The sequence below is a fragment of the Urocitellus parryii genome, chromosome 3 (assembly GCF_045843805.1).
Source record: "Urocitellus parryii isolate mUroPar1 chromosome 3, mUroPar1.hap1, whole genome shotgun sequence".
In the NCBI taxonomy this organism is placed as follows: Eukaryota; Metazoa; Chordata; class Mammalia; order Rodentia; family Sciuridae; genus Urocitellus; species Urocitellus parryii.
In genome coordinates, this window is record NC_135533.1 from 15975223 (window position 1) to 15997804 (window position 22582).

General features: G+C 45.3%; 1 protein-coding gene across 4 annotated transcripts in view; it reads left to right on the top strand.

Annotated features, from left to right (window-relative positions):
- Positions 1–352: 352 nt before the first annotated feature.
- The window catches only part of Creb3l2 (cAMP responsive element binding protein 3 like 2), a 110889-nt gene continuing 88659 nt past the window's right edge, over positions 353–22582 (top strand). For all 4 annotated transcript variants that reach the window (XR_003301675.2, XR_003301674.2, XM_026398563.2 and 1 more), the window contains exon 1: positions 353–813. Coding sequence is in view for 2 of the 4 variants with exons in the window: in XM_026398563.2 (XP_026254348.2) it covers positions 712–813 (102 nt within the window). In the remaining 2 variants the exon portion in view is untranslated. The remainder of the gene's footprint in view (positions 814–22582) is intronic.

Sequence of the window (22582 nt, forward strand, 5' to 3'; positions counted from 1 at the left end):
ATTCTTGTCGCTATTTGACTGGCTGTGCCTCCCTGATTCCTCTCTGTTATTGGTCCGTCTCCCTGTCCATCACTTCCGGATCCAAGCACTCTATTGGTCCGCTATTGCAGACCGCCGGCAGCTGGCTCCGCTCAGGCAGGAGGAGTTCCCCGGTGACGTCAAGGGCGCTCCCCGCCCACATTCCAAGGCATGGGCGGAGACTTCTCATGGCTCTGCCTTTGTGGGCGGTACAAGGCGGAGAGAAAGACTTCTGATTGGGCCCAGCGGTGAGCCGAACATCCTATTGGTCCCTGGCCTGGAAGGAGGTGGGGTCGCAGCTGGATCCTGAAGCTAAGCTGAGAACCCCAGGGGACTCTGAAAGTTTGTGTCTGGAGCGGTAGTGGGAAGTGGGCTTACTGCGAAGGGATTTTCTTGGGAAGTGAGCTGACTTCATTTTGAATGCACATCCCACATTAACCCCTGCAGCCTCCGGTCCGAGCCGTGGACGGCTGACGTCCTCTGGGGATTCTCGGATCTCCGAGAACACTGGACGGGAGCCCGGGGCGGTTCTCTCTCAGGCAGGGAAGCAGACGTTTTCCTGTCTAAGAACACAAACGACTCGTAGACGCGCACACGCACCACACGCGAGAAAGGAATCTCGCTGCTTCCAGGCGGCTCCTCCCGGTCCCCTCCTGCCCTCAGCTTCCTCGGCCCAGCGCGGATCCGACCACCATGGAGGTGCTGGAGAGCGGGGAGCAGAGCGTCCTGCAGTGGGACCGCAAGCTGAGCGAGCTGTCAGAGCCCGGGGAGACCGAGGCCCTCATGTACCACACGGTGAGGACTCGGGCGGGGGCAGGGTGGCTTTTCAAGGGGGAGGTGATGTTATCCGAGGAACAGCTGGAGACCTGCGAAGTGGGAAAACAATGTCTGGGAAAGGGCATGGCCAGAATAAAGAAGTCTGGAGAGAGGAGTAGTTTATCTGTTCTTACAGCTAAAGGGTGCACACAGGGCCCTTTAAAACTCTCCTAAGAATAATGACACTTTGTATTCCGTTAGCTATCTGTACTTTTCTCCTGCGGCCTTTTCATATCCGTAATACTATTTCCTATTGCTAACGATACTGTGGGAGGAGGGGGATGTGTTTTGAGAATATCATGCCACCACCTAGTTTGCTATTGATTTTTGTGGGAAGGTTTTTTTTTTTTTTTTTTTAAACGGGACAAGCTAAAGTAGCATTTTCTTTCCATCTGTCTCATATTCTCCCTCCCTCCCTCCCTCCCTCTCATCCTTTATTTGCATTTTAAAAAGTACACGTGTGCACATGGATGTGTTGGAAAGCCTCCTCTCCATTAGGAGGAAGGCTGCTTGCTTTATTTGGCTTTTTAGACTGTACTGCCAAGAAATCTGCTTCCTCCCTCTTTAGAGGAAAGATCAGTATGGAAAATCTGAGGCAGTTACATATTTCAGAAGGACTTTGAGGAAGGTGGGATAGCTCACCTTCCCTGTATGCCTCAGAGACTAAGCTGTCACAGAGCAAGCACATTTCTTTTAATGTTTCAATTTCAACTTTTTTGATATTAAATTTGCAAATTGGAATTTTGTTTCTGATAGCCAGCACTGATCATATGCCTTTGTTGGAGATATCTTTATCTCTTTGTTTCTTTTGTAGACATGTAGAAGTTTGTAATGAGAGAGGGAAAGCAAACACTAATGAGAAAAGGAGAGACTTGGCTGCTTTCCCTCTACGGTTCTTTTAATGGGGTCAGTGCTACGATATTTGAAACTTTTGTAAAATGGCCTGCAGGCTCCACCTCTTTGGCCTTTGCCTCTGACTGACGTTATTTTGGGAAAAGGGTTGAGGGCCTCCCTGCTGATTCCCACCAAAGTGGTTGAGGTAGCTGAGAAGGGCTTGTTTTAAAAACCCAGAATGTAGGGCTGAGAGGGAGTGGTAGTTCATGCTGGGGCAAAAGCCAGATGTTCAGTGTGATCTGGGCTTTGCTCATTGAGCCTGTCCCAAGGAGACCATGTGGGCTGTATTTGGAATGGAGCTCAGATGTGTTTCCTGACCTCCATAAAGAACTTGGATTTTGGCCCTCAACTATCTTCTGAGTCTTGGGTGCTCCAGATGTTCATACTGACATGAGCTACATTTTAACCATGTATGGAATGGAAGCTATTCTCTTTTGTTCTCCTACATACTGTTCTATTACCAGGAAAATGTCTCATCTAGCTGCTATAATGCACAGATTTGGGGTTGTTTTTTAGCTGGTGGGACCCTGTGGCTTGCATTGTGAGATCACAGGTCAGGGTTTGAGATGGTGCCTGTGACTGTGGCGTTAACTTCAGGACCAGACTAACAGCTTGGACTGACTCTAATGTCTTTCTGCACAGTTTTGGGGGTAGAGAGCTTACATTCCTTTTGATATGAATAGCTCAGGTTTTCTCTGTCATGGTGGTAAAGCAGTAATGTGGGATGATTTTTCTACTAATCCTTTTTAAAATGACTCTTTACGTTCTCTACTTAGATAAGCGTCTCCCTTCTGAACAGCTCACACATGAAATGCTGCTCATTGCTGCAAGTGATTGCAACTAGCTGTGTATACATGAGTCAGTGTTGAAAGAGGCATTGGATTTATTAGCATAGACCATTGGATTACAGTCCTTTGAACTAAGAGATATTTGGTAGAGATTTGAAAGTATATAACGTTCCCATTTGTTTCTTGAACTCTTTTTGGGTATCCAGTTATTATTGCCATTTATCTGTAACATGGGGTGACCTGACCTCCAGCTGAATCTACATGTGGAAAAAAGATGGCCTGATGTGATTACATGTGTATTCACAGGTATATTTATTCTTTAAATTAATATTTATTGAATATCTTATATGTGCCAGACACTATTCTAAGCACCTGGGATACATCAGTGAACAAAAGCAGACAAAAATCCTGACCTTGAGTAGCTTACATTCTAGTATGTGTGTGTGTGCATGTGCGTATGTGCATATATGGGTGTGCACACATGTGTTCATGCTCATATGTGCAAACTTAGGAAAGAATAAATAATAAATGATAAACAGAGAAGCAAAAAGTATGTTAAACAATATAAGTGCTATGGAAAAAGTAAAAGTAGAACAGGATAATGGAGATAGAGAGTTCAAGAGAGAGGAATGGCAAAACATGGTATGGAAATAAGTCAGCACAATGAGCCTTTTGCACAAAGATTTGAGACAGGTAAGAGTGTTGTCTTGACAGGATGAAAAACCAGGCAAAGGCCCGAAGGTGAAAGCACATCTGGTATGAGCTGATAGCAACATCCTCTAATGTTTTAGATTTCCCCATTTTGGTGAGTTCTGTTCCTTGAAAATACAGGTTACTTCTAAGACACCAGTGCCTGTTTTGGCAATGACCCAGCAAAACTTTCCAAATTCAGTGGATTGGGCCTGGTACAGGGAGAGGAGAGCCTGCAGTGAGCAGACAGGTGTAAGCTGGGAAAGTGTTCAGAGGTGGTGATGGCCACCATCTGTGGAGTGCCACTCTCCCTAGGGGGAGGGATGCCTGCACACACCTGCTCATTCTCCAGCCCCCCAGGTCTCCACTCTTGGTTGGATGCTCTGATTTATTTTGCCATCTTGAAATTCTGACTCAGTTTTGAACAGGGGATTCACGTTTTCATTTTGCGCTGGTTCCCTAAATTATGTTGCTGGTCCTGCTAAAAGACATTATGTTTAGTGCTTTATGTCATTTATCCCTCTCCATGACTCAGCGAGAGAGCCATCTTTATTCTCATTTTACATATAAGAAAACCAAGGTTTAATGAGTTTAAGCAACTTGGCTCAGGCCCCACAGCTAATCAGTGACACAACCAGGATTCAAAACCAGGTTTCCCTGCCTCCAAAGCCCAAGTTCTTGCCCATCATGCTGTAGGAATGAGGAATCCTGACCTAAAGATAAGTATCTGAATAAGAGATTGGGAGAGAATGACTGGGATACACAAACTGCTGAGCTCGAAAGCAGCTAATGTTTAACCAGGGCTGACGATGGCAGCCACCAAACCTTAGTATGATCCCTCTCACTGTTCTAAAGAGGGGTTTGGTTACCACATACATGATTGCTAAAGCTCTGTTTTAGCAAACCTGTCACATACCTGATCTCAAAAATGTTCAAGTCGCCCAAGGCTGGGATTATAACGTTTCTCAGGTGCCTTCTGTGAGCCATCAAGAGCAATGTTTTTTTCATTTGGTTAGTTATGAAGTCTTTTGGTTCACAAGGACAAAGGCTTAGAGGAAACAGATTGAAAGTCTACAAAATAACAAAGCACACGAATGGGGTAAAAACGGACTTGCTCACCAGACCCTGAATTTCTAAAGCTGGGCTACTTCTTAAAGCTTAAAGAAGTTCTCAGGGCTGGAGTAGCTTGGTGATAGGGCATGTGCTTAGCAACCTGGAGGCCCGGGTTCAGTCTCTAGCAAAACACACACACACACACACACACACACACACACACACACACAGCAGGTTCAGAAAAGAGATTTGAAAACGAGGAGCATCTTAAAATTTGATATCATTGTGAGATACCTTGCCTCTTTTTCCAAGGGTGTTGGGAATTTTTAACATTCATGTTGTGTTCCTGTAAGATCTGTGCAAATTTCATTTCTGGGAATTCTCTGTGGACCTTTGCAGTTTAAAAAGCAATATAATCTGTACATTTTATCTGTGTGTATATAATTTTTATATTTATTTTTTGGTTGTAGTTGGACACAATAACTTTATTTAATTTATTTATTTATATGTGGTGCTGAGGATCGAACCCAGGGCCTCTCATGCGCTAGGCGAGTGCTCCACCGCTGAGCCACAACCCCAGCCCCATTATCTGTATATATTATATATGCACAGACTATGTCTGGAAGGATGCTCAAGAAGTGGATAACTGATTGTTTCTGGGAAGGTGATTTGGGGAACTGGAGGTCAGGAGAGGGAGGGAGGGAGGAGGCTCAGCTATACATTATGCCCTTTGATACTGTTCAATCTTGATCTCCCAGATGTGTTTAGAAAGTGAAGAAATTATAATTTACAGGCTGAAACTGGACTGGAGAAAATTTTAATCTGACTCTCCTTGGGAGAAAAGGGACTTTAGTGCTGTATTAAAACTCAACGCTACTCAAGTTTCTGGAGCCCTTGGATAGAGAGCAGGGGAAGTGGGAATGCTTGGTAGAAAGAGGCCCTCTGGGTGGTAGTTGACAGGGGGCTTGTGTTGGATAAATCTCATTAACTTGATGTTTTAGCCAGCTTTTTGCTGCTGTGACCAAAAGACCTGACAAGAATGATAAGAGGAGGAGCACTTTATTTTGAGGCTCACCGTTTCAGAGGTCTGAGTCCATAGAAGGCTGGCTCCATTCCTTGGGGCTCAAGGTGAGGCAGAGCATCCTGATGGGTGGGTATGGCAGAGGAAAGCAAGTCAGGACATGGACACCAAGAAGCAGAGAGAGCAAGAAAGACTTCACTTGCCAGATACAAAATATATACCCTAAAGGCGCGTCCCCAATGACCCACCTCCTCCAGCCACACCCCACCTGCCTACAGTTAACACTATACACTAATCCCTATCAGAGGATTAAATCAGTGACTGGGTTAAGGCTCTCATAACCCACTCATTTCTCTACATTTTCTTGCATTATTGCACACATGAGCATTTAGAGGATACCTCATATCTAAACCATCACACTTGGCAACTTTCTTTTTTTATATTCCTATTTAAGCATCAGGAAAATAAAGATTTTGTCATTTTTTGTAATGATTATATCACATACTTCTTGAAAAGTATGTAATAGAAAATACTGAGTCTTTGCAAAGATAACAACAGAAGTTCTGCTTGTTTTAAATGCAAAACATATTAAAGCCAGTTATTTGTGAAATTATTTGGTGGTTAGGCTACTCACGTTTTATAGCTGGCCAGTTTGTAAAGTGAAAGGTCTGAACCCAGACAGTAATAGGTAGTGAATGTTCAACCTGCTGCTGGTGTCCATGTGGAAAGCATCCAGCTCCCTCATTGTGCACTGGTTGCTGAGAAGAAGTTGGCTGATCTCACAGGCTGGGTGGTTTCCTCTTCCTGCCACTGGGCACAGGGACTGATATGGTTCCAATGGGATATTGAAGTTTTGGGTTTCTGATCCAGCTTGAGCTCATCTCCTACTATTGACTCCTGGCCAAATTCTTAAGGGGACCCAAAATCTTAAGGGGATCTGAGTACTGCTTGGCTCAGAATGCTATCACTTCTGGTCACCTGTCCTCTACCAGCTGAATAGGCATAGAATTCTAGCAGGATACAAAATTCTAAAGTGAGTATAATCTGTCTTCAAGGCCCTCTTTGAGCCTTTCTATACCTTTGCCTCTTTCCTTCTCTTCTTAGGTCATAAGGGATTATTGGAAAGTGTTCTCTTTTTAGTCCTCTCTTTTCTAATTTCATGTACAGGAACAATTTGATAGAATTAAGCTAAAATTTTAAATGTTAGTAAGGCTAAATGTATTACCCCTAAATGGACATTTACATTCAACTAGAATTATTTTGGGTCAAGAGGGTGAATCTCTAAGTGGAGAACTTAGGACAGTAGGCAGATGGTAGGGGAGGAATACTTGGGAAATAGGAGGTGAACTTCCCCATTGTTCCATACATGAACCCTGTAAGGCAGCCTTTGGTTCATGTGTTGCTAATTTACCTACGTTTTAAAGGATTTCCATTGGCTCAGCAAAAAAATCTTTAACCCACTATTTTAGTATCTCTGAAATTGTTCTTGTGGTATTACTATTGGTTGAGGGAAGGTAGATATGGGCAAGACCCTAAAAGTTGAGTGGGAAGTATAGTTTTTGCATTTGCCCTCCTTCTCAAAAGGTCTCTGAGTTATAATGTTCTGTGGAAACAGCTCTGCTGTGCTGTTGTTCTTGAAGGAGAAATGAAGCACTGCAACTTGATTAATAGTTGAATTAATCATAATGCTTGCTGCTGCAAGTATCCAAAAGACATTTCAATTTGGCTTCTACAAGCAAATTATTATCTCTTAGTGCAAGAGGCCTGGGAACATAGCTTCCTTTTTTGATGATTCAGTAGCTCCTCTGTGTTCCCATGGACCTTGGCTCCATCCATCATGTTGGAGACATGATGGACATAGGAGCTGCAGATGTTGCATTCAGACGGTATGGAGAGGAAGAAATGTCATCACTTCCTTATGTCCCTTTTTTAGAATGGAAGAGATTTTTCTTAGTAGTCCACCACCTGATTTTTTTTAGAGCTTTCTTGGTAAGGATTGGGCCACAAGATCATTTCTAAACCAATGTACAGAAAGAAGCATGGGATTTATATGATGGATTTAGATTAATCATTTAGAGATGAAAGAGATATCGGGAGCTGGCTTGACCCTTAGTGCAATAATCTGAGTTGACAGTTCTTTCCTTAGCCAAAAGGTGTCTTTGTTTAAAAAAGGTGTACTTGTTTGCTCAGAAAGGTGGGCTGGCAACTATAAAATGCTTTAAAATTCACAGTAATTTGCCCTGAGAGCAAATGAGCAAAACCATGATACTTGCAAAGTTCTGAGAACATTATTTAGCTCTGCCCCTAATGCCCAATGAAGGAAAACTAAGAGGCAGATTGGGCCTCTCTGGAGTGCATGCAAAGGCTGTTCACGGTGGGGGTGGGGGGTGCTATGTCCTGGCTCACTTAACTAGGACACATAGAATCAACTATATTATCTGGACTCCCAGCAGCAGGGTCATGCCAGGGCTGGAGGTATCTAGCTGAGCCTGAAATCTTGCTTGACATGTAAGACAAGAATGACTTGCTCTGTTCAAGGTCCTCAGCGGGTGGAAAGCTGAATGCCGTCTTTCAAAGGAGCAACTTTTCCTGTTGCATATGGCTATTCAAATACTGATGCTGCTGCGTGTGAGTGTTTGCAGTTTGAACAGACTGCCACAGCTCGGTATGGCTCTAACCTGTCTTCTGACTCTCTTGGGACAAATGACCCTAGTTTTTTGCCAGGCATTCGATATGGTTGAGGCCTATAACTGCAGGTCATTTGAAATATCCACATGTGATCCCATAAGTGAAGGGGTAATGTTTATGTTCCCTGCTCCTGCAAGATCCAGAATTAAAAGGAAGTTATGATACTCCCCTTCTTTGAGCTTATTCCTTCTTCCTGCTCATCAGTTGCTTGCTGGCTCTACAAAATAAATTTCTATGTGACCTTGATTTTTCTCCCCTGCATTGAATTGTTTAGGACATATATAAGGAGCATAGAATGTTACAGGCCATTTTTCCTATGGAGAATCTGAAACTTGGAGCGGTAGAGATTTGCCCAGATGAAACAGAAGCTCCTTGAGGACAGGAGACATAGTTATGTCTTCTCTATGCCCCCAGGATGCTTAAGTCAAGAGCAGGGTGCGCAAAGTTACATAATAACTGCTTGTTCCTGACACAGTGGAGCAGGGCATCCTGGAGAATGAATAAGCCAAGTGGCCTGGGCCTCTTTTGTTAGTGTATTTTTTTTTTAAGAACTCTGAATTCTTCTGAATGTTTCTGCAAATGTAGACATTTATTATGTCAGTAACCTGGGTAATTCAGTGTCAGCATCTATTTTTGTTTTGTTTAGAGAAGGTAATAAGGGTAGAGTGACTAACAGTCCCAGTTTCCCTGGGAGTGGAGGTGAAGGCAGTGCTGTGGAAAAGGGAGGGGCTTGCATCCAGGCAGATTTGGTCTGGACAGCCATTGGTTCCCTGGTGACTTTAGGCAAATTATTTGGATCTGGATTTCTCTTCATACCATTTCCTGGCTTGTAGTAGATGCATTTTTCCACCTTGCTATCTAAGTCAAATGTCTTTTCTTTGAGGACGAAATGTCCCAACCTTAGGAGTCTGACATCATTCAAAAGCAGATGGGGTCTGTAATTATTCTTTTTTGTGCATCTGTATTTTCTCTCTTCCCATCTCCTACCTTCTGCTGTAAACACAGGTCTCTGCCTTGCACACATGCTTGCCAGATGCCCCTTCTTACTCATTCTTCCTGTCTTGTTTATGGCTAGATTTTCTCAAACAAGCGGTCAACAGCTGCGTCCTCCATTTCCTCACTTGCCAATCCTGTGCAGACCTTGGCTCTAGTTCTGATGATGATCACAGGTCCTTCGACCTTCCCGTAACTGCAGAGTCCAAGAATCTCTTCTCTGTCCTTATCTGCTGGGCTTCATGGAAATATCTGGCAGTATCGACCACAGGGCCCTCTTCTAACTCATTTTTGCTTGGGTTTCATGGCACTCTGGGGGGCTTAGTTTTTCCTCCTCTCCTTCCCACCTTTCAGATATGAGCACTTAGTGTTTAGCCTTCTTCTTCTCTCTTTCCCTTCCCTGTCTGTCCCCTCTGTCGTCTTCAGTGCAGATGGCTCTTAGATCTTTGTGTCTGTTGTTTGCTGATGGAAAGCAGGGGATCTTTGGAGTATGACCCAGGAGTCTTCTGGGTTCACTTTGGCTTCAGAACAACTCTGGCTGGTCAACCGTTGAATCTTCGTGATGTGTTACTCTGACTAAGAAGAGCTGGGGACACTTTGATCTCCCTTATCACAGCGCTCTGTTTATGTCAGGGAAGGTTTAGTGACCCAGCTCTCCTGCAGTGTAAGCCCAGGAGGAGCTCAGGAGTCATTCCGGAGTCACAGATGCTTCTAGAATCCATGTCACCCCTTAGGTGCAGGCTGTTTTGATTAGACTTTTGCTTACACTCTGGCTTAGTAAACCTTTTGGATTTTGGTGGGCATATAATTTTTTTCTACTGCTTGGAATATTAATGCAAAGGAGAGACAGAGCCTCTCAGATCATGTCCTCTGGTTTGTAAGCAGTAGTTAGACTCAGTTATAGTCCACTCATGTTAGAGTTTTACATTGTTCTCTACTGGTATCATTTGTTTATCTGACCTTTGCTGATGTTTACTGAAGAATGTTGATTTTTTTTTCAGTTGAGCTAGGTTATACTGAACCACCCAAATATTCATGTCTGTTTTTTGTTAGACATATCAATGTTAGCTCTTAGAAGACAGTTTTTCTTTGGGAAATAAAGCATTTTGACCTGTGAATGCATTGTAATGCATTTTGCTTCACACCCTGTTAAATGATGCATTTGTGTTACATGGTCCTGAAGTCCTGTTTGTATTTCATGTATTGCACTTCTACCATTGAATGTCTGCTGTCTAAAAAAAATGGGTTATTAACACAACAGCAACGTTCATTTGATAGCATATTTCACTTGGGCAACTCAATTGGCAAGGGTAGTTTTGCATTTTATAGCCTCTGCTTTCTGACTTAAAACCTTGCTTCAGTAAAACCCAGACAAAATAAAGAATGGAAAAAAAGCACAGAGGTAGGAGACACTTTTTTAACATTAAAAAGAAGTCTTCCTTAGACTTCTTGGCATATATAAGAGGAGTCTGGGGAAAAAAAAATCCACAAATAGTTTCCCAGTTGTCTGAGTGGAAAGTCCTGGTTTTTAATATTTCATATCTTGGAAATGACTGAATAGTTTTTGTGTAAAGGGAAATTCCTTTTGGCTGAGAAAGAGCTTGCAGGATTCAAACTGATAGGGCCATGCTTTTAGAAAACTTGGAGGAAATAGGATTTGTGATGAAAATTCTTTTTCACTGGCCAATTGTGTTAAATAGAAATGTAACCCAAGGTTACCAGTGGGGGTGTGTTTAAAGGTTCCGCCATTAACTCCTTGCTTCCCTTTGCTTCCTGTCTGCACATCCTGGGGAAACATCTCTCACAGCGGGTTGTTGTGCTGATTGAGGAACTTTCTGAACTGCTTTTCTAAGTCCGCACATGTTGCAGGCAAGGGGCTCTCCCAGTAGCATAGGAAGGAAGGTCGGTAAGCAAGTCTTGGAATTACAAGTCAATAACCTGATGTAGGTATTTCACTAGAGCTGTGCTCAGAGAATTTCTGTAACAGAGAGGATGGAATGATAAGTCTGAAGGGGATGAAGAGCTGAGGAACACTTCACAGAACAGGTGATGTTTACAGCGGATGTTGAGATATAAATAGGAGTTCTCCAGGCTTTGGGAACAACAGGAAGAAATGTATACATAGTCATGGTTGATCCTGGGAATCCCAAGTAGGTTTTTTTGTTTTGGTTTGAGAATAGAGTACTCTGTGGAGAGTGTTGGACAATATGTCAAGATCATAGAAGGTTTGCATGTTTTGGTGGCCAATTGGGTATTCTTTTGTATGCAGGAGGGTGGGAGGCTTTTAACCAGAGAGAAACAGAAAGAAACCCTAGTGGTATAAAGGATGCATTGGAAGGAAGAAGGGATGGTGCCAAGATAATCTGCTGGGTGGCTTTTCCAGAGAGGAGCAAATTAATGTGGGGGACTAAGAAACTAGACTAGGAGATTTGATGGTGGGGCAGGGAGGGAGAGTGGGTGCAGGAGACATCCTGATTTATGGCTTGGCAGAGAATGGCAGTATTTGGAGAGCAAATGAGTTTGGTGGGGAAGATGACAAGTCCAGTTTCAGACGTGGTGACTAATGTGTTGCAGAATACCCAGGAGCCTAGGAGGCATTTGGAAACTGGTAGACTTCTGGAGAGAGGCCTGGACTGGAGATGTCGATTTGGGTGTTATGCGTCTCATAGTGGGGTGGTGGCGAAGCCAAGAGTCCATATCAAATAATTCAGAGACCAGAGTGAGAGGAAGGAGTGGAGCATGGAACTCGGGCGGGCACCTGACACCTTGGCAGGTGAAGCAGGTCTGCAGGTGAAAGGCAGAAGGAATTGGCAGACAAAGAGAAAGCCAGGAAAATTCCATCACAGCATCCAAAGGAGAGGGAGTTGCTAGAGAGAGGTCAAGATAAAGACGCTGCCTGTGCTCTTGAGTTGACTGCCAAGAACCCTGAGGACTGCTTTGCGGGTAGCCCAGATTGGTATCTGTGTGTCAGCAGCCATAGGTCTTCGCTGGAGTCAGACCCTGGGCATGGCCTGCAGTGTCTGCCTAGGAGGAAGACGCATGTCCAGGCAACAGCACAGACTGCAGAAAGGTAGCAACTGAGAGTAAATGCACTGCACAACACACAGCACTGCTTTGCTTTCAGACCAAAATTAATGTCAAGCTTCTAATCTGACCCTGAAGACATCACTGGCGCCTCTGTGACTTTATTAGGGTCTTTTCTTCCTCCTTCTCTCCAGATTGAGTCCATCTATTTCTGGATGTCCTTCCTGTTGGCAAGGAGGTGTTTGTCCTTGTGTGTGTGTGTGTCATCTGTTTTCCTCAGGCTTCAGGGTGTGTGAATAGGTGGCCTGAGGTACCTGACAATTACTAAGTGGGAGACTTTTCCTTTCTGTGTTTCTTCTGAGTCTTTCACTGAGAAAGTATGGGATCTACTGAATGCTGAGGATGACTTTAGCCCAGAGGCATTGGCAGTATTGAGGTGGTAGAAAAACAGAGACGACCCCCACCCCCAAACTAACTGGTGCCGTTTTTGTATGAAATAATAACAAGAGCAGGTGATGACAAAATACTTTGCAGTTAGAATTGGACCTGTAGAAAGGACATTAAGATAAACAATAGTGGCTTCAAAGAACATGTCAAGCTACAAGCAAGCTCTCGTTCCAGGACCTTTAGGGAGCTGTGGCAAGGCACATCCCTGCTCCCCTCCTGAGCCCTCTTTGTGCTGCTTCTGGATTCTGCCCTGACTCTCAACTTTACCGTGTTCCTTCCCTGGCTCCCAGGCCTCCTGGGGACATGAGAGACAGGGATGGGAGGACAAGGTCTTCCTTTGGGCCTGAGGCCAGGCACATGAGAGCTGGGCAGTAAGGAAAGTTCTGCTTCCACCAGTTGGAGCAGCACAGGCTTCTTCAAGGAGTTTAGGGTTCACTCCCTGGTCCAGCAGCCTGGGGACCCGGTGGAGATGGGGTGATGAGATGACTCTCATGTTCTTTCCATGAGAAAATGCCTTGTGAGTTTGAAGCACCCATGCTAAACACCTTTTATAAGAAACAGGTTTGTTTTTTAGATTTGGCTGTTAGAGCACTTTTAGGTACATAGCAAAACTGAACAAAAATATACAAAGAGTTCCAAGAGACCCTGCCCCCCAGCACCTGCAGCCTGGCCTACCATCAACATCCTGCTGTGACAGACCTGTGGAATGTGGATTCCTGGGCTGGGGTTACCTGTGGCAGCTTTTGATTTTAACTTTGTTTTTTCACATTAGCTGCAGATAAGCTTTCCTTTGTACCCAGTAAGAAGACAAATTGGCCTATTGAGAGCCTCAAATGTTATGTGTGTGCGCGTGTGCGCTGTTTTTATTTTGTGTTAACAAAAACATAGTCAAACACCCAGGTGCGGAGCTATAGATTTCAGTTTCAGTAGAATACCATTGAAAAACTGCTTTCATCCCTCTTTCTATTTACAGATGACTTGGTCATTAGACACTGTACTTTGCAAAGGGACAAGGAGCCAGTGGGGAATTTTTTTTTTTTTAACCAAAGACCCTGAGGCTGGTCTTTGAAGGTGTGACTTTTAACTCCCTGCCCTGAGATGGCACTCAGTTCTGAGGTGTTGCCGGGGGTGGTTTTTCTGGTTCTGCTGTGGGTTTGCAAGTTTTCTTTCCAGGTCTTCCCGGTAGCCAATGGCCCACATTTGGGAGCTTCCAGAAAGTCTGGGACTCTGGGCTGAGGCCAAGACCAAACGTAGATGGAGAAAGACCTGCCCCCCCCTTGGGTTGGAGGGCATCATGTTCTACCTATAGGTACCCAGTGACCCTGGCACTTAGGAGCATTAATTTATTTTTCTCCACTTTTCCATGATTTCAGAGAAGCTCAGGAAGAAAACTTCAGCTAAAATCTGAACTTTATGGGAAAAATTAGTACATAAAATATGGCCTTTGTATTGGGTCCTACTTGTGGAAAGACATTTAGGGAAAAAGAACCTACATGTTCTTTTGGCTCCTACCTGAATCCCTGAAGGCTCAAGGCCTGGTATTGATTTGCACGACTAAATTCACACTTTGTTGATATTTCATCATCTGCTTCTAAAGAACTGAAATTCTCTGTAGGTTTTGGGTGGGGGAAGGGTTGGCAGCAGGTGTTGGTATTCTTTGCTCTAAGAGGGGAGACGAGAATGCCAGGCTGTGTCTCGGTCTCCTGAAACAGCCATCTGTTCCCGGACATTGAGATCATCTGCATTGCTTTTTCTAATATAAATAACTTTTCAGGGGCTAATTGTGATAAATTTAGAAATCTGTGAACACGAGGAGATAGACAAGGAACTAGAAGTGTGGCCTTGAGCAGCCCCAGCAGGGCTGCTGCCCACAGCCTCCGGGAGAAGCTAGTGGCTGCTTCATCTGAGTGACACTGCTGACCCCTGCAGCTTCCCAGCAGAGCAACTTTGGATTGCTATCCTGAGCCACACGCTCTCCCTCTGGCCTGTGGCCTGACTGCTTCTGGCCTTGGGATTTCCAAAGCAGTCCAGAGAAGCAGAGCTTTCTTGGGAAGCAGGATTCTCAGCTGGTCCTCTGAGCCTTTCTTTCTGGACCAAATCAGCCTTTTATCTAACAGAAGTCCCTTGGAGATTCTAGCACATGAATGGATCTCTTTCCATCGTATCTTGTTACTTTGGCAATTTCAGTAGTATTCTGGGAGGAAGGATCTGTGCCTTAAACGTCATTAAAGCAAAAATATTGTTGCTGATAATGGGGTTGAATGTGAAAGAAAGCAAAGGCTTGGTCTCAGAGACTGACAAGTTTTAACAAATTACCTGATGGTTCTTCTCTCCCGAGCTTCATTACTTCAAAACAGTTGGCAGTTTGGAGACTTTTTGATGTCTTTGGTCTTTTGTGAAATGAAGACGCCTTTCATGGAAAAGTCTGTTCTTTGGATTTGCCAACTGAAAGAAAAATATCCTGGTAGGTATTTTTTCCCCCCTCATTGCTCTTTTTAGAAACTATCATCAGAGCCAAATTTGCTTTTAGAAAAACAAGACCAAAAGCAACAATAGCATCAAAAACAAGAAAAAAAAAAGTACAAAATCACAAGCATATGTGTTCCTTGGCTGGAAAATACAGTAATTTAAACATGTAGGGACTTACTTATGTCATGAACCAAGAAGTCCTGGGGTAAGCCTACCAGGCTGCTGTAGGATTTGGCCAACTCCAATGGGGCCCTGAATTTTCCCACCCATTCTTTAGCAGATAGACTTTTGTCCTCGTGACTACAAGATGGCAGCTGCACCTCCAGCCTCCATGGTGGAGGGAAGTGAGGGATGAAGCAGGAAGGGGTAGTACCTGTATCTGAAAAGTCATGGCTTCCTCTTGAGATCTCCAGCAGAATTCCTCTTAAATTTCACTGGCCACCCCTACCTGCAAGAGAGGCCAGGAAGGTGCATGTTTTATAGCTGGTTATTTTCCTACCCCAAACAAAATTGGTCTGTCTGATAGTGAGAAGGAGGGGCAGGGTGAGTATTGAGTAGCCAGACAGCAGGGTCTGCCACATCACAGGATGACATGTCCCCAGACTTACATGGTCGTTGATCTGGTGGGGATTTGCGAGCTGCCTGAGCACAGCCCCTTCATCTCACAGATAAGGGAACTACTTTCTTTTTTTATTGGCTTCTGCACCATGGGCCATAAACCTCCATTGCATTTCTTAGCACTCCTGAGCCAGGATGCTCATGCCCTGATCTGTAAACTGTGGCCGGAATGTGAGTGGGCTGTGAAGTCCCTTTCGCTGGAGAGGAGAGTGGCAGGGAACAGGCAGTGTGTGTACGGGAATCAAAAGACCCGATTATGCTTTCTCAGGAAAAGCAACTGGCCAACAATAATCACTGGGCTGCCTTTGAGTGCAGAGCCTGGAATCCGGCCCCCTGGAATGATCACAAAGGCCACAGTAGACTTGGCCTGCCCTGGAGGACCGACAGTGGCACGGGAGAGACAAAGCAGAGGTAAAAGCCAGCAGTGAAGGACATCCATGGCGATCTCAGTGCCAGGAAGGTGGCTTGCAGGAGCTGGCTTGACTCGGGATTTATAGTCTGTTATTTGGGATATAAAAGTACTGACTGGGGAGTGAGCAGCTTTGCAGGGTTGGAGCAGCTTAATAATAGACCTGCAGGTTGGTGTGATTTTAGAATAGCACCAAGAGTCAGCTGTGCTGAGGGATTCCTCGTGCCATCCAGAGGGGTAGTAAGGTGGCCAGATTTGTTTGGGACAGGTCGAAAGGAGCACTGGCTCAGCACCAGCCTTCTCTGCAAATTTTCAATTTCAGTCCTCTTCTTCCTTCCCCTCCTGTGGTAGGAACAGTAGTCCTGGCATTTTGTTTCTGCCCTGGCTTCTCCTGTTTACCCTTCCCTCTCCTGGGTCCTGCACCCAGGTGCTGGACAATGCTCTAGGGGACATTCTCTGACTTTGCCTTAGGGTCTACGTGGTAGACAACGCAAAAATGAGGGCCCTAGCATCTTGGAGCTCCTGTGCTCCTCAGTGGACCAGGTGAACTGTGCTTGTCATCAAGATGTATTCATCTGCTCACGCTACTGTAACAAAACACCAGAGAATTTACTCAGAGTTCCAGACACTGTGAAATCCAGGATCAAGATGCCAGCCGATTCTCTTCCTGGTGAGGACTCTTCCTGGCTTGTAAGTGGCTGCCTTCTATGTCCTCACATGATAGAAGGTGATTTCTCTTCCTTCCTGCTGTGTCCTCCTCTTATAAAGCTACTGAAACCATCAGGAGGGTGAGACCCTCATGATCTCATTGACCCCTAATTACCTTCCTCAGGTGTCATCTCCAGATACCCTCACATTGGGGGCGAGAGTTCAGTATGTGAATTTATAGGGGACACAGTTCAGTCTATGGCACTGGGGACTCATTGGAATTTCGTGATACTCCCCAGTGACGGTGCTGGTAACCAGGGCAGTGTGCCTGCTATTGGAAGAAACCCGTGAAGGTTGAAAATGTTCCCTGTGGGGTTCTTGAACTAAGTTCCTGAACTCATGTGGGACTGGGACACTCTGGAATTGCTCTCCAGGATGTTGGAGGTGCAGGATATTGAATGCTCCTGCAGAGCATTCCAGAGAAACCCATTCCAGAGAAGAGGGAACACTCTTGCTGCTAGGCCCTGATGAGACCCTCATGGCTGGCAGGTAAGCTTACCATCCAAGAACTAAAGAGCCCTTCACCAGCAATCTGTGCTGTGTTTGTATGGCTGTACCTGAAACCTAACCTCAGCCCTTCACACTTTTTGGAGAAAACATTGTTTTTTGGAGAATAAATGAAATGAGTGGCCGTCATACATCATAAGCCAGAAAAATCAATTGCTTTTACATTTCATAGTATTCTCAAGATTCCAACTCAGAGAAGATAGAGGTTGAAATCTGACCATAGGGGCTCTCACCACATGTTCATTCTTACCTTCCTGAGCTCACCTGTTGCTGTCCCGGAGAACCTGGCTGGGTGGCTCTTCTAGGCTAACTGATTGGAAGGCAAGGGTGGGGCTTCTGGGTACACCTTCTTGGTCTATGATGTTTGTCTTCCTAATTGATTTCTGTGGAGACGAGTACTTTCCAGCCCCACTCTTGCTGCTGCTTCTTTTTCCTCCTTCTCTACTTCCTGGTCCTTCCACATGGAGAATCCTTCTGAATCCATTTTGGGTTTTATTTGACCTTGTGTTATATGTTTCCCTGGAGTCTCTTACATTTTCCTTTTTAGAAATCTGGAAAACGTGAATGAATTTAGAGCACAATGTCTTAGGGTCTGGGTTTACCTGAGGGCTGTGCTCCTCACACCCGCCCTGTGTTGGCAGAGGCTGAAGGCATTTGCCCGTGTCCTGCCCCCTCCCCGACCTGGCCTTCCTTGTGGCCTCCTCTTTCTGTCCTTGTCTTTGCATCTTTGTATCCTTTGCTTCCCTCTCTCTTCCCCTAAGGCCTTTCCCCTCTTCTCAGGGTTCTGACTTTGCAGCTGTTCCTAGTGCTTTATGCAGCCCTGAATTCAGGGTTTAGAACCTGTTCTCACATTGTCCTGCAGCTGATGGCATCCTGAAGGGTGTCACCTAAGTGGTGTGCATCATTGAGGGTGTGTGTGTGTGTGTGTGTGTGTGTGTGTATGTGTGTGTGTATGGGGGGGGTTCTACAGCATTTGGAAACTGTAGAATTGACTTTCCAGATATATGCAATAGCTGGTGACAAAGGAGGGGTCACGTTGTGAGATACCAGGGGCTGACCTTTTATTTATAAATAAGAGCAGTGAAGAGAGGAGCTCATCACTTTGAGTGGTCAGTGAGGGCTTTCATGGGTGGCAGTGGAAAATTTGTTTCTTATTTTGCCTTTCCTGGTCCCCACTGCCCAGAGTCGAGATACTGAGCCTGTAGCTTTACCTGTTTTTGGAACCTACAATGAGAAATCCAAGCCCTGCCTTTTAGCAGTTTGGGGAAATGTGAAACTAACCTTGCTATTTATAAGTGTCTGTAACTCTTGGGTAAGCCCTGGGCACCAGCAGCTCTTCCCTCCTGGCTCCTGGTTGTGTTTGTCCAGGCAGAGGGGGTGCTTTCCACTGGTGTAGGACCTTCTCAGCTGGGGCCTCTGGTCACTTCCTTGGCAGCTCCACCTCTGAGCTGCTTCAGCCAAAGGAACCCTCTGGAACCTCTGGCCATCCCCACTGTATACAGCAGTGATTCTCAGTCTTGGCTACATGTCATACTTACCTGGGAGCTTAAAAAGTCTGGATGCTTGAGTCCCAGCCTGAGATTCTGATTTGATTGGTTCGGGGATGAGGTCCAGGCTTAGGGAATTTTGAAAGCATTCTTGTACTTGTAAAGTGAAACCAAGGTGACGATCCAATCCATGGCTTGAAACATTGCTGCTCAAGGAGTGGTCTACGGACAGATAGCATCTACATCCCTGGGAATTTATCACCAATGCAGACTCTCAGGCCCTATTCCCAACATTCCGAGTCATACTCTGAGTATCATCAGGTCCCCAGATGATTCCTTTGCCTGTTAAGTTGGAGAACCATTGTCTAGAGTGTCTTGTGTTCCCTCACATGAGGACAATTGGACACCCAACCCTTTGCAGTGTGCTAAGTACTGAGGTCCCCTCAAACTGGATGGAGCCAAAGGAAGTGACTGGGCTCCCAGGAACCCACTTTGGGGTCACATCTAGATTGGGCTCCCTGTCCCCTGCATTCCTGACAAATTCCTTATATACCCGTCCACTCAGAAGTTTCAGCTTGTTTCAAGACATGGATATGGGCGGTGCTCTTATTTTGAGATTAGGGTGTGGTTGGGTTGTTTATAGACTGTGCTTTTTGATATGTTGACCTGGCTGTGTTTTGCTGGGTCAGCGTGGTTCAGTTTGCCCTGCCCTGACCCGGGAGGTGGAAGCAGGAATCTAAGGCCAGAAAGAAGCTTCAGGAGAGAAAATGAGTAAAGTGTGCTAGTGCTAGGAGGGATGCACATGGTGCTGACAGGTGCATACACTGGCATGTCTCCTTCCCTCCTGCAGGTGCCTCTGTGAACACAGCTCCTCCCAGTGAGCTCAGACTTGACTCTCATTTCTCTAGGTTCTCACTCCATAGGGCTCTGCAGGGAGACACGGCCAGTTGTTTGGATTTTGCACTGAAGATACAACTATTTTGAGTTTTTGTTTTCTCCGAGGAGAGTCATTAATTGCTCACATGGTGACGCTTGGGTTTGGTGACACATCTTTGAGTTCTCAGTTACCTCTGAGCTGCCTTCTAACCTTTGCCTCTCTCATCCATCCATCCATCCTATATCTCTAGGCCCTCCTGGGCAGTTGCTTTTTCCTTGGAGATTTTCTTTCCTGACTCTTCCACAAATATCCTTGAGCAGCACATGGTGCACAGTGCTGCCAACCAGGTTGGTGAGGACCCAGCCACCTGCTTCATCTGCATCGCCAGCTGCCCAGCCGCAGTGGATCTCAGTACCTCCGTTCCTCACCCCTCAGTGTGAATAACAGTGGATGGGTCACACTGCTTCTTGACCCCCAGTGGCACTCCGTGGCCATTTGTTTTCTATGCACCATTTTTGGAAAACAAAGTGATTTGACTTGCTGTTATATTGCGGTAGCATTGACTGTTACCATCTTCCTGGACACTGTTTGCTTTGTTGATTGAGTTCAAGAGCCAGACAGTGAAAGAGTGAAGCTGGCCAGGAGCTCAGAGGGACAGAGAGCTTGGGACCTGTTTAAAGAAAGCAGCAGCCCAAAGACCAGGGCCATCCAGGTTTTTGGATCCAGTGTTGCCACTGGATCTGGGTTCTAAAGAAACCAGAAGAATCATTTTTCAGGGTGTAAAATCTCTTGCTTTTAGAAGCTGCCCTCCTAATCCTCTGCCACAAACTAAAGGAAAAAAAAAAACAACAACAACAACAACGTGAAGTAGATGTAGGTGCTCAGAGACAAATAGTGGATTCTCAAGAAATTCACAGAAATGTAACAAATACTTAAGTTGAGATCACCTAGGCTAGACCTGAACTGTAGTTTCATCTGTGTTCATAAAAAGACAGGTTTGTGCAATTATCTGAAATACTTCTGGAATTAGAACCAGAAATGAAATCAGGATATTTTTATTTGCTTTGTATGTAACTGATTTTCAGGCTCATTTTTTTTCCCCTGTTGTCAAGTCTTTTTAGAGTGGCTGCAGTACCTGACCTTGACTTCAGTTTTCCTATAAAGTGCTTTGAGGTTAGTAGAAGGTGGCCAGACTCAGGACATTTTCATTTTGGGGGTTGTTGAAAGAGTCTCTGGTTCAATTTTATTTATCTTGGCTTTATTTGCTTCATTTCTAATATGAAATTATAATTTTGATTTTGGTTTCATGAAGTTGGTGTGGAGACTGAGGCTACTTAGGTGGAGTCACTTCAGAAAAGGTTATGGGATGCGCCCCCAGTTATCAAGTTCAAATCATAAGGCATTGCTGGAAACAGCTTCTGAGCATAAAAAACAAAACAAGGTTCCATATTGCTTTATCGGATGATTACCTATCTACTATCTATATGGCTCCCTATCATTCTATCCTGTCTATCCATCTATCTCTTCTACCATTTAATATCTTCAATGTGAAATTAGTTTTCCAGTCTTCCTAAATCTGCTGCTTACTATATTCGGATAAATGCCCACTGGCTTCTAGAAGATTCTTCCAGAATCTCTATTTTTTCACCCTTTTCCTGAGCCCCCAAAAGTGTTTCCTGTCTCTACAGTGTCACCCGTAATCCCTGTGTCATTGTGTCACATTTCATGTGTGTGCTCCGGGTCTCTGGGTCTCCAAGAGGGCAGGAACAGGGATGTGACTGCTTCCGTAATTCTGCTGCCTGAGTTTTTGGTTTTGGATCCTCGTTGCAGATTCAGCTTCTCCCTCTGGATGCATTTTGATCCCTGCATCCCCACTCCCTGCAGCCTTCCTCTGAGGGGGGCAGGCTGTGTAGGGGTAGAATTAAACTGACAGGGAGCAAAGGAGGTGGCAAGGCAGGGACTAGGTTCAAGGCTGGTAGCTCAGAAAGTGTCTGTCTGTAGACTCCATCTTCCAGAATTAAGGGACGTCTCCCTCTGCTGCTCCAGCCCCACATCCCCGTCTGTTTGTAGGTGGCTGGCTGCGTGTGTGGGTGGTACAGCCCAGATGCCCAGGCACTGCAGGCTGCTCAGCTGTCCAGCTCCAGAAGTCCCCAGCACCCACCTCTCCTACTCCCAGGAAGGCCTCGTGGGAAGCAGAGCCCTTCTTACCTCTTTGGCTGTACATTTGAATTACTTGAGAAGGTTTTTAAAAATACTAGGGCCTGAATCCTACCCAAGACTAACTCCAGATTTCAGGAGCTAGAGAGAAGAATTTTTTCACCAATCTTCAGATTGGCTATGTATGTAAACTGAGGTCTGCAGGACATGAGAAGCCTTACAGATGAAGTGGAGTGGTGAAGCTGTCAGTGGGTAGGTTTATGATCAGCAAGTGTGGTGAGATGCTGTTGTGGCATTTAGGTGGCAGGCAGACAGTACCTGTTTTAAAACACCTTTGCTGTGATTTACATGTTTCCTGAGAGACTGTTGGGGACCTTTCCAAGGGAGTGTTGTATGCAGCCAAGTTTGAGAACACTGGACTCGAGGATAAAATCCTGAGTGACCCTTGCAAGAAGTTGCTTAGGGCAGGAAATGTGGGGCTGATGGCCAGCAGGCTAAGATGAGTGAGAAGAGACCACATCTGTCCTGTGGGGCAAGGTCAGCAGGCCTCAGCACATGGCCAGTGGTGGCCATATACTTAGCAAAATAGACCCCGGAGAGAAAGTGGGTAAGAGCAAACTCTTGGCTCATAAAATATCCACATTGAACCCCACACTTGGTCAGCCAGAGTTCTATAGGGCTGTCAATTCACTTAGTAGTAGAGAAAGTGGATGTTTTTGAAAGATACTGAATCCTTAATTAGAGAATGTGGCTGCAGAACATCTGGTTCTGCCATGTGGGAGTAGAATCACAGAGCAGGAGAAACCACTGAGGGTCATCTGGCCCAGCCTGTCCCTCAGTGTCCCTCCCAGGGGCCTGAGCTGAATTGCGCTTGATTCATGCAGCTGGGCGGGATGATTCTAAGGTCACTGTTGAGAA